Consider the following 11,615-nt stretch of genomic DNA (forward strand, 5'->3'; position numbering starts at 1 on the left):
TAGCTACTATTTACTTAAATCTCAGTGTCTGTATCACAAAGCATGTTGTGCTGCATTGTTCTGATTTTCATGAATGAAATTTTCTCCACAGCACATCAACAACGACCACATCCATGGAGAGAAGAAGGAGTTTGTGTGTCGCTGGCAGGAGTGTTCACGGGAGCAGAAGCCCTTCAAGGCTCAGTACATGCTGGTGGTCCACATGAGGCGTCACACAGGGGAGAAGCCACATAAATGCACAGTAAGAACCTCGTATTCCTGCAAAAAAGGGTAGTGAACTGTTAGTAACTAGCTGGCGAACTGACTGACTGGCCACAGGATCAACTGACTCACAGACTGATTTCTGCATTTAAAAGTGCACTTCAGCAATATTATCTGTCTTTTTATAATTGATGGACTTTGGATAGATGGATTTAAAAAAAAAAAAGAATGTTCCAAATAAAGGCAGCAGAGGCTGAAATATCCTGATTTTTAGTTACAGGGAATGGATACTACATTTCCCATAATGCAACAATTGCTTTTGTTTAAATCTCCCTACTGGACGTCTATTTCGTTCACACTCCACACCTTCGACTTGGAATGCAGATTTTTGGTTAAAAATGTAAAGTCTCAGAGCCCAAGCTTATATACTCTGATGACATCACAGTGACATCATCAGAGTTATTTTCTCAGACTTGACCAAACAACTCCAGAGTCAAAGTTAATATCACACGAGAGGGTGTGCTTTGACATCATTTGTGGACAGTAATCACTGAAGTACCACATACGACATTAAAGCATGCCCTTTTGTGGTAATATTGCAATTATACAACTATTACTAATAAAATAAAATATACAATCAAAATCTATTCATGTTCAGGGGCTATTAGTGCTCAAAATAAAAAGCTTGTGCAACTGTTGTTTCACGTTCCAACTTGAGTTTATACTTGGGCTGGCTATACCTGGGCTTTCCCAAACTAAATAAATACCTCAGACATAAACACAGAAATGCTCAGCTTGCTCAGTTTAGTTACAGCCAAGATATCTGCTGAAAAATGTTGCTTTTTTTCAATATACAGATTTAGCTACTACATCTGCAAAGTTTATCTGTATTTTTAAGCTAGCAGTGCCGTATCGCTGGCATTACACACATCTTTACAGACTGAGTAGTACTCTCCAAAAATTCACATTTTTTGTGTTATTGTTGTTGTTGATATGATTTTTAAAAAAAATAGGTGCATTTTATTTTCAATATACAGCTTTATAAGTGCTGGGTTGCTGAAGACCCGAAGTATACAGGAATGTTTGGGGAAAAAAACAAAACAACATCCTGCATTTAAGGGTTAACTGACTGGTTAAGTGGTTCACCAAGTACTGGAACTAGAACTAGAATGTTTCTCAGCCAACTCTTCCCTTTGCCTCCAAAAAATAAAAAATAAAAAGAACTGCTCATATGATTTTCTTTGTGCTTAGCACCAGTGATATTTTCCATGTTGATAAATCATGAGGGCTTTATTGAAAGCTTCATTTGCTGTGTGAAGATCAAATTGAGGGCCTGTTTGCTGGGCTTCAAAGCTCGCTTGCAGGCTCTTGTGAATGCATTAAAACAGATGACTTGTGAAGGAGAGAGCGAAGAAAGCTGATTGACAGCGTGGGCGTGTAATTAAAATCTGTAGACAAGCGCGGGGCCAAGGGTCCTTATTAAGACCAGGCTGTATATTCTCTGCACAAATCCCACATGCATCTTCTCATAACACTCTAACTCCCCTTTAGTCTGGTCTTTTAACTTAGAATCCTCTGACTTTTATATCCAATTTCTGAGCTAGTCTAATTTGATTCTCTTTTAATTTCAAAGCCAACTCCGTTCACAATGACTGCTCAGAAGGAATACCAAATTATAGCTTGTACAGTACAAGTGAACACAAAGGCTAAACACAGACTTCTCTTTGTCTCAACAAAGCACACTCGCCGAAAAGCTCGACCAAACCTCACACTCAGTTTAGATATTTTGCATAATAGCCCTTTTTTACTGAAGTGTAGGGCTGCTTTGCTTTTGTGTGGCATGCCACAGTAGGTGGGCACTAGTCCAACCGTAGATTACATTTGTTGTTGCCGAGCTCTTTTCTCTCCCCAGCTGCACATAAAACAACACGGCACCGAGGCATTCAGTCTCACTGTCTGTCTGTCCATCTCCGTCTCTCTGCAGTTTGAGGGCTGTGCCAAAGCTTACTCTCGCCTGGAGAACCTTAAGACCCACCTCAGGTCCCACACCGGGGAGAAGCCATATGTGTGCGAACATGAGGGCTGCAACAAGGCCTTCTCCAACGCCTCAGACCGGGCCAAGCACCAGAACCGCACACACTCTAATGAGGTATGCCAACGCACACACATCAATCAACTGATTTACCAAGCAGGAGCCACCGTTAGCTTAGTGCTTAGTGTAGTGCAAGTTATGCAAAACTAGGGGGTGCCATCATGAATCCAAAAAAATATATAAAATACAAATTTACAAAGACGTGTCAGGGCAGCAGAAATAGCGTGAAGCGTTGAAACAGTGTCAACAATTGATGCTAAAAAGATAATGGATTTTGTAAAGTGAAAAACAAATTAGACCACCGCACACTGAATGACTTTACTGTGATTTTATTCATGAGTCACGTGACTAATTATCAACATCGCCTCTCTTCCTTTTTTTTTAACAATACATATATATATATAACAAAGTGCAGCAGGTCCCCTCCCCCCACCAACTACGAACTTCACCCTCCCCCCACCAAATACGGACTTCACAGGTTCACATATCCAAGCACATTTTTATTTATCAAGTTTATTTCAATTTATGCTGTCTTAATGGCGAGTCTGCTCACAAAGGAATCAAATGCATACAAACAATCGTAAAAACAGTTACACAAGATTTCCCTCTACACCGTTCCGTCCAGACTCCACGTTAAAACCACATTACAAGAAAACAAACATCAATATCAACTCAGACTACTCTAAATACAATGCATATTTACATATATCATACATAAATAAACCATGTACCAAATGAGCTGCATCACAGAGCAACTTCTCACCTCAACGCTCTCAACCTGCTTCACACTGGCACCGCCTATTTACTAGTAAAACGATATCAGCCCACTTAGCCATCATCCCACCCAGCCTTCATCCCACCCAACTCATTCACATTTAAAAGTACGTTCCTACCACTTCATTCAGCCTCAGTTCAGGTGTCGACAACACATGCTGCCACAATACGCTTGACGCTCCCTTATAGTGACACAAGCCAAGTGCAGCTCTAAAGCTGCCATGCCTTACATATAAATACAATTTTCAAAAGTGAGCAATTACAAAAGCATGACAATATTTACAAAACATATCAAAAAAACATAAAGTAGCAAAGATTTCATGATTGTGACTTGTGTGTATTTATCATACCTGTGGATGCTCATGTCATTTCACTGGGCGAGCCTGAAGAAGCTTAACACGTCACTTGAATAAAATCAAAGGCAAAGTTGTTTAGTGTGCGATGGTCTACTTTATTTTTCACTTTTATATGTTTCTGCCACAACCGGCACCTGACAATCACACTGGTTGTGCACGGGGAGTTTTGTTCATTATATATTTTGTTTATTGTTCCTAGTTGCTATCATATGCTTTCAGTAGTTGCACATTTTAATGAATGCATCTATTAGCTGTAGCAAGCAAGCAAACTTGTAACTATAAAGTAAACTATAAAGGCAAGTATATCGATAACAACATTATTTTAATGATAACAATGTTATTTTATGACACGAGTAGCCGACTTGACGTCATAAATGCATAAACATGGTGGGTAAAAAATCAATGTTTGTTCAATGGTAAGAAACTTTTTTTTATTATTAAACATGTTAAATACCACAATGTTAGCTGCTGTCCATATAGAGTGACCTAGATTAAATATAAAAATATATGCAAATATGATATATAGTATATGAAATACATTAAAACTAATATATATATATATATATATATATATATATATATATATATATATATATATATAAAATATGACATAATGAAGTGTCAGCCTTTCAAAATCAAAATTAGCGAAACTGACGTCCCTAGGGGGCATGCAAGGGACACACGCCTCCTCAGTATTCAGAGCGTGTGCATTTCTGCCAGCCAAGAAAACATGAAAAACATGAAAGTGGAAGAGGACTTTTATTTTGGCAAAATTAGAAACATTTCTAGGAACTGCACAAATTTGCATCTAGAAATTCCCACAATGCAGGAAATGTGTGTCTGATACATTTTGACCCCCTGTTTCATATGTGACTCCCCAGATGTTGAAATGTAGTCTATGTCCTTACAGCAGATATGTACACTCTAACAGGACAAAAAAAAAGTGCAATTTGATATCAGTCCGACTTTGAATCCCTCTTGGCAGAAACCATATGTGTGTAAGATCCCGGGTTGTACCAAGCGCTACACGGACCCCAGCTCTCTCAGGAAGCATGTCAAGACAGTCCATGGACCCGAAGCCCATGTCACCAAAAAACAACGAAGCGACGCACCTCCGAGACTGCAGCCACCCAAAGGCAATGGGGAGAATGAGGCAAATTCCAGGCTCGGTACGAGAGGCATGGACGGAAAGATTGAGGCCAACAGCACCTCGAGAGGAGTGGAGGACTGCCTACAGGTGAAATCTATCAAGACCGAGAACTCTATGGTGGGTCCCGATCACGTAACTATAAAAAGTCATCTCACACAATCTTCTTTGACAGTTCAGAAAATGTCCGTGTGCAGGAAACGTATTTTAACCTTTAGAATTAGATTAAAAGCATCTTTAAAGAAACACATACCACTTTCAGCACTCTAAATTATCAGTGTCACCCTTTAATATGAGATGATCATATAATTGCATGCTTTTGTATGTGTAGGAGAAAGACATACTTATTTCCTACTGTTTCCACTTAACTAATATGCTAAGGTAAAATGTTTACTGCTGCACACTTCCTAACTTTCTGGTTGTTGCTTGAACTTGCTTCTCTCAAGTTAACCTTTCTAATGGACAGACTTCACTGAGGTGAGCAGTTAAACTGTCTCTCCATCTTATCGGAACTCGGCACGGGGAGATGTGTGAATGTGTCCTCATGCTTCATACCGCATTGTTGCATTGTTGCACTGTTGCATGATGTAAAATGTTCTTTTTGCATGATAATCTATTTTCACAAACCTAAAACATCCTCCTTTGTATATGGGATGCACGCATATGCATGTATGGAGACATACAGGCTAGACAGGCTAATATCAAACTGTATTTTTCTGTCCAAAAGATCACAGGCAGTAGTCTCTGGTGTCGGGCAATGATAAAAGTCATTGTCACATTAATATTCATAGGCTGAGACTGTTTTAGAATGTGTGCTGAACAAATAGTGCCAGCATCAAGCTGAGATCAAGACTTCTATTCATTTACAGGGCAGTTTGAATTACTGTCGTCACTGGATTGTTCACAGAACTCATCTATTATCCACTTGGTTGTAAATAAATCAAGTTCATTGATAATTAATGAGATTATGGAACTGTAGACCTACATTAGTAATTACAAAACACCATTACAATCAGAATTTCTTAAATGTGGTAATTATTTTATATTGAAGAATACATAATGGAGTTCTGTGAACTTGGCATGAAACCATAGCTTTTATTAATTTATTTTCTATTATTATATTTCACTTTTTTCGTCTTTTTTGTTAGCATATTGTTATCAGTGACACCAAAGTAGAATATTTACCTGTAGAAAACTGAACAATGAACCACTATTGTTTTGCTCCACCAGACATATCAGTCCAGTCCTGGCGGCCACTCCTCATGCAGCAGTGAGCCGTCTCCTCTCAGCAGCGCCAACAACAACGACAGTGGGGTAGAGATGGCCATGCACAGCGGGGGCAGCTTTGGGGACCTCAGTGCACAGGATGATTGCCCCATGGTTGACTCCACTGTTCCCGTTGGGGGACAGCAGGCTGGGGTGGGGCTTCAGTTGAGGAAAGCTGTGGGCCATGGTGGCGGGGTCACCATCAAGCTGGAGAACATCAAGAAGGAAAGGCTGAAGACAGTGAGGGACTCCTGCCCCTGGGTCAACTCTGCACCACAGCCATTGCAGGGCCAACGCAACAGCATGAAGCTGCCTCCCATACCTGCAGTTGGTAAGTGAGAAAGGTTGAGGAAGTCTGTTTGCTGACATTCTTTAAGTCCTTTAGTAGTGGAGTGAGTCCAGTAGCCAAAACAACCACACGCAGTAATGCTAAGTCTATAATTTTGAATTTAAAATTTGAACACTTATAAATTAGTTGTTGTCATTATGTAATAATGTCCTTTGCATCTGCCAGGTTCCCTGCTGGAGAGCTCCAACATGATGAGTAACTCAAGCGGTTCATATCCTGGCCAACGCATGGGTGACCTGTCTTCATGTGAAGTAACGTTGCTGAACCAGCTCAATGAACGCCGTGACAGCACCACCAGCACCATCAGTTCAGCTTACACCATGAGCCGGCGCTCCTCTGGTATTTCACCCTGCTATTCCAGCCGCCGGTCAAGTGAGGCGTCACAGTTCGGTGCTAACCGCCACAACAACATCAGTTCGGCTGACTCCTATGACCCAATCTCCACTGATCTGTCTCGTCGCTCCAGTGAGGCTAGCCATTGTGGAGGTGGTGGTGTCAGTGGAGGAGGTGGAGGAGGTCTCCCAAGCCTCCTTAGTCTGACACCAGCTCAGCATTATCGACTTAAGGCTAAGTATGCTGCTGCCATTGGCGGAGCTCCACCTACTCCTCTCCCCAATATGGATCGGATGAGCCTGAGGACCCGCATGGCACTCTACAGTGATTCCCAGGAAGGCTCGTCGTACCCATTCCATCAGCCACCCTCTGGAACTGTGCCTCGGCGATGCAGTGATATTGGATATGGCAATCGTAGCATGATGCCCCATGAGGTACCTGCCAACCTTCCACGTCGTGCCAGTGATCCAGTGCGCCGTCCCACACTGGACCCTCTTTCCTTTCCAAGGGTTCAACGTTATAACAGCATGAACAACATGAACCCCCTGAATGGGCCATCTTCTGAACGCCACCAGGCACTGGCTATGCAGGGCTACACTCGCTCTGATGGCAGCCTGCAACGTTACCCATTTGCCCCGAGACCACCTAGCATTTCTGAGAATGTAGCCATGGAGAACATGGCAGTAGATGGGATGATGATTGGGGGGGAGCAGAATGGGGAGGATGACATGGTGCTTCCAGATGATGTGGTGCAGTACCTTAGGTCCCAGAATTCTGGCCCCTCGGGTCAAAACCCCGGGCAAGTGGACTACCATTCCAACAATCAGACTCAGGGCTACCAGACAGGCATGGCTCCACCAGCTTCATTTTATGCACAGAGGAGGATGGCCATGGTGGATGCCAACATGACTCAGTCTGGTCAGGACATGCAGTCCTGTCAGATGGGACCTGGTGGCTCCCAGCAACCCTTCTCAGCATCATCGGACAATATGAACAAAAATAACATGCCAGTGCAGTGGAATGAGGTGAGCTCGGGGACTGTGGACACTACAACCAAGCTCTCCAAACAACAGCAGCATTCGCTTAGGGGGAACCTAGCTGTTGTTCAGCAGAGGCACAATTTTGGTCCCCTCCAAGGACAAGGACAAGGCCTAGGCAGCAACCAGCAAGTTGTGCCTATGAGTCAGAATTTGTCTATGCAGGGATATGGGAACCACAACAGCCAGAGGCTGATGAACATCTCTCACCAGCAGCAACAGAGGCAATGCAACAATGTAAACTTTAGTGAGCAAATGAGTCCTCAGCAAGGGTTTGGCCAAGAGGCAATCCCAAATTGTTTATCTGGGAGCACTAGCATGAGACCTCCCCGGAACAATGTGGCAGATCCAGAACTGCAAAGTTGCAGATCAAGGACACAGGCTGATGGGTATTCCCATGTGAACCAAGTGGATCAGCAGCAAAATTACAGTGTTCTCTCCCAGCAGCAACAGCACAATATCCATAACGGAGGCAGAGGAATGTTACAACCAAGGCCTCCCATAGAGCCCAAGTCTTTTGCCAGACAACATACAGGTTCTAGCCTGATGCAACCAAGTCGAATACCCAAGTCATCTGATTTGATTGCCTATCGCAGTACTGACACCTCAGAGGCAAGCCCAAAGAGGCCCAGTGGGTTAGCAGCCCACAACAGCAATTCTGAAAATCCAAACTCTGCCGTGCTCTACACAGGACAGATTCATATGTTTGAGCCAACTTCTGTCAGCTTCGATGCCCCTATGTCCCCCACTGCCAGCCAGGCTCCTGCCAGCAACGCCACAGCTGCAACTAACATGGCCTCACCAGGAGTCAACCACGTCTCCAGCAGTACGGTGGATTCCTCCACTGGTGGATCTGGTGGCACGGAGCATGCCCAGATCGACTTTGACACTATGCTGGACGATGGGGACCACTCCAGCCTAATGTCGGGCACCCTGAGTCCCGGCCTTCTGCAGAGCCTCTCCCAGAATTCCTCACGTCTTACAACACCCCGCAACTCTGTCACCCTCGCGTCTGTACCGGCAGGGATTGGCAACATGGCCATAGGTGACATGAACTCTATGCTCACAGCCTTGGCTGAAGAAAGCAAATTCCTCAACATGATAAGCTGAGAGCAATCAAACACCTCATCATCCATCCAGTCTTAACCATTTCTACATCAGGAATATATGGAGTACACAAAGCACTGATTGAACAAAGTAAAACTGGCTATTTCATATTTTTTTCTTCATTGTCTATAGTTATATGCTTATCTTGTAATATTTGCTTCAGATTAAAATATGTTACATTTAAAGAAAAATAGTAAGTATAGCTAGGGTTAAAGACAATTTCTATCATTATTTGTTAAAAAGCCATACATTTTACATACAAATATATGATAACCCCAGGTATATAAATGCATCTGCAAACGATCGCCATTCAGTATTTGCTGGTGTAATAGCTCTACACAGTGGTGCACTGAAAGCAGTTGAAAGTAGTTCTCACATGTAGTATCTTGCTGAGGACATCAGTGCTGAGCATCCGAGTATGACATATAAAACAGAGTTATCAGGAAATGGACATGAAATGTAGATAACAGGTAATATTTTCTCATGAAGACCTTTATGTGTAAAGATTATACTCTATGGTACTTGCTTTAAGTTATGCTGTTGACTTGATGTTTAAACTACGGCTGTCAAGGTACAGTAACCTATGGGTACTAGTCATTTACAAAGGATGACAAATTCTTGATGAAATTCTTTATGGGTTTTTTTTGCGCTAATCATGTAGATTGGGAAAAAAAACTATTCTCACAAAGCTAAGCTGCAATTTTCTGTACCTTTTACGTATATGATGCATAAACTGTATAAAATAACAAACCAAGCCCCACAATTTTAGCCACTGGTTTGTGTACTCATGTTTTCAAGCCTTGAGTTTGGTATTTTGGCCATCACCATCTTAGATTTTTGGAGCCAGAAGTGACTGTATTTGGACAAGAGGGTAGATATTACCCTAACGCTAGCTGCTAGCTTAGTTGGAGCATTTACAGCATTGGTTAACTGTAATTATGCTAATGCTTATTTTTTGCTTGAAAAGAACAAGCTCAAAGGTATTCAAACAAACTGTACTTACGGCAAAAGCTGAACGTCTGACGTATGGTTCAATACCTAACCAACACCCATAATTATGCATAACTTTAGGCCTTAACAATATTCAAACAGCTCAGTTATATAAAAATTAACCTTTCCATATTTTGTGTCTTAAACTTAAAGGCTGTAAACATGTTTATTTCTGTGGTTAAGTTTTAATATATGAATATATAATATCATTCCAGGAACTGCAGTTTTTGGCACTCCCATCTTATACAATACAATAACTAACCTAAGACTAACCTGAAACACAAACTGTTGCTAAGTCATTTTTGACCAGGGTTAAAACTTAGTCACGTGTTTCAGAAGGACATACCTAGCAATGTGTGTAAATTTTATGCAGGCAAATTATCACAGAAATACAATTTATTTTTACTTTATTGCAAAACATACAGGTGCTCAAAGCCCTGAGGTTAGAGTACATGATCAAACCATGCATGTGGGAAGTGATACATACATGTCTGTAATGAAAAAAAAAACTGCTATTGCAATTTATGTATGCACATAATTCAGCTATCTTGCCACATAAGATAACTGCCATTACAGAAACCTGTCTTTTATAAAAATTTGAGTTTCAATTACTCTTAGATTTTGGAATAAAGGTTATTGGTGATTCTGAGTTAATTTTCCTCACACATTTTTACGACATCTCATTAATTCAATATGCAATTGTTAATACCCTTCAACCAGAAATTTGCAGCTAATTGGAACTTACAAAAAAAAAAGCATTTGACAGCCCTAGTTTAAACACGTGGTTGTACAACACTATGATCCACAGATATTAAGTGCTTCTTGATCATAGTCTGAGCTCTTGGGGATGGTACTGTAAAATCAGATTTCCTTCTTTGCCCACTGGATCAGAGGCATTTACTCTCCATGGTCCTATCTCACAAGGGTAAATGATTGAAAAGGACAAGGATATGCCTCTGTGTTAGTCTATCAGGGCACATGAACCCATGTGTCTGACAAGGAGCATTCTCTAAAAGAATATACAAGTACCTCTGTGTGTTCTCAGTAGAGATCCAGTCCTAATTAACACATTCATAGCGCCCCCCCTCGCTGTACCCCATCCTTCCCCTGGGGTCTGGATGAACTGCAGAGAGTCCAGGATGGGACACAGACTTTGATAATGAAATCCTGTTTCGGACAGAATAGGCAAACTAGCCCTGAAAATTCCTCCATTTTATTATGTTTGCTGAATTTTTTAGTAGCCTTTAAAATGTTTGTGTGTATGCTACCATTCACTTTTACTATGCTCAGTGTGTGTGTGTGGGTTTGTGTGAGTGTGTGTATATAGCTTTTGTACATTTCAAATAAACTATCTCCTTCTTTTTTCTGTATAAATTCCTGCGTTGTGTCTTCTTTGATACAACACAGTCTGTGGTCCCTGGAGGCCACATGAAAGTAGGGCTAGCATGCTACAAGTGAAAGCACATTTGGCATGCTCTAAGAAGGCTGTCGAGTACAGCTTGAAAGGCAAACATTAGTAAACTCACCGTAGTTATGTGTGTAAAGGATGCACACACATAAAGAGGATTCTAAGAAACAGACATTTATAAAAAAAAATCTTGTTTTGTAAGGATGAAGTAGTTGGTAATAGTTTTGGTGTGAGTATTATGAGCAGTTTCAAGTACGAACTTTTTTCTTTCTATCCAACTACACCCGCCACCCATATCAGAAGGCAGACATCTCTACAGCTAATTTCTCAGCCCATTCTCATTCCAAACTTGTCAGATACCAGCGAAAATCTGCGCCAGTCTGTCTGTCAATGCGGCTGCACGGAACCTGTTGTGTCCATATGATACATTGCTTGAGGGCATCAGGTTGACACACTGCCAGCAAGAGCATAATATGAGACGCTGGAAAGTCTTTGTAGAGTGGGCCAGCCTGTTCTCAGATCATCATCAATCTTTTGTAGTTTTTTTTTGGCGTA

General features: G+C 41.6%; 1 protein-coding gene across 1 annotated transcript in view; it reads left to right on the plus strand.

Moving 5' to 3' along the window:
• The window catches only part of gli2a (GLI family zinc finger 2a), a 113,472-nt gene extending 102,545 nt beyond the window's left edge, over nucleotides 1-10,927 (plus strand). Inside the window, exons 10-14 of the mRNA XM_042494559.1 lie at nucleotides 92-241; nucleotides 2,186-2,350; nucleotides 4,409-4,690; nucleotides 5,801-6,167; nucleotides 6,351-10,927. Coding sequence (XP_042350493.1) covers nucleotides 92-241; nucleotides 2,186-2,350; nucleotides 4,409-4,690; nucleotides 5,801-6,167; nucleotides 6,351-8,665 — 3,279 coding nt within the window. The 3' untranslated portion in view covers nucleotides 8,666-10,927. The remainder of the gene's footprint in view (nucleotides 1-91; nucleotides 242-2,185; nucleotides 2,351-4,408; nucleotides 4,691-5,800; nucleotides 6,168-6,350) is intronic.
• Nucleotides 10,928-11,615: the final 688 nt, after the last annotated feature.

Source organism: Plectropomus leopardus, chromosome 10 (genome assembly GCF_008729295.1).
Source record: "Plectropomus leopardus isolate mb chromosome 10, YSFRI_Pleo_2.0, whole genome shotgun sequence".
Taxonomy (NCBI): domain Eukaryota; kingdom Metazoa; phylum Chordata; class Actinopteri; order Perciformes; family Serranidae; genus Plectropomus; species Plectropomus leopardus.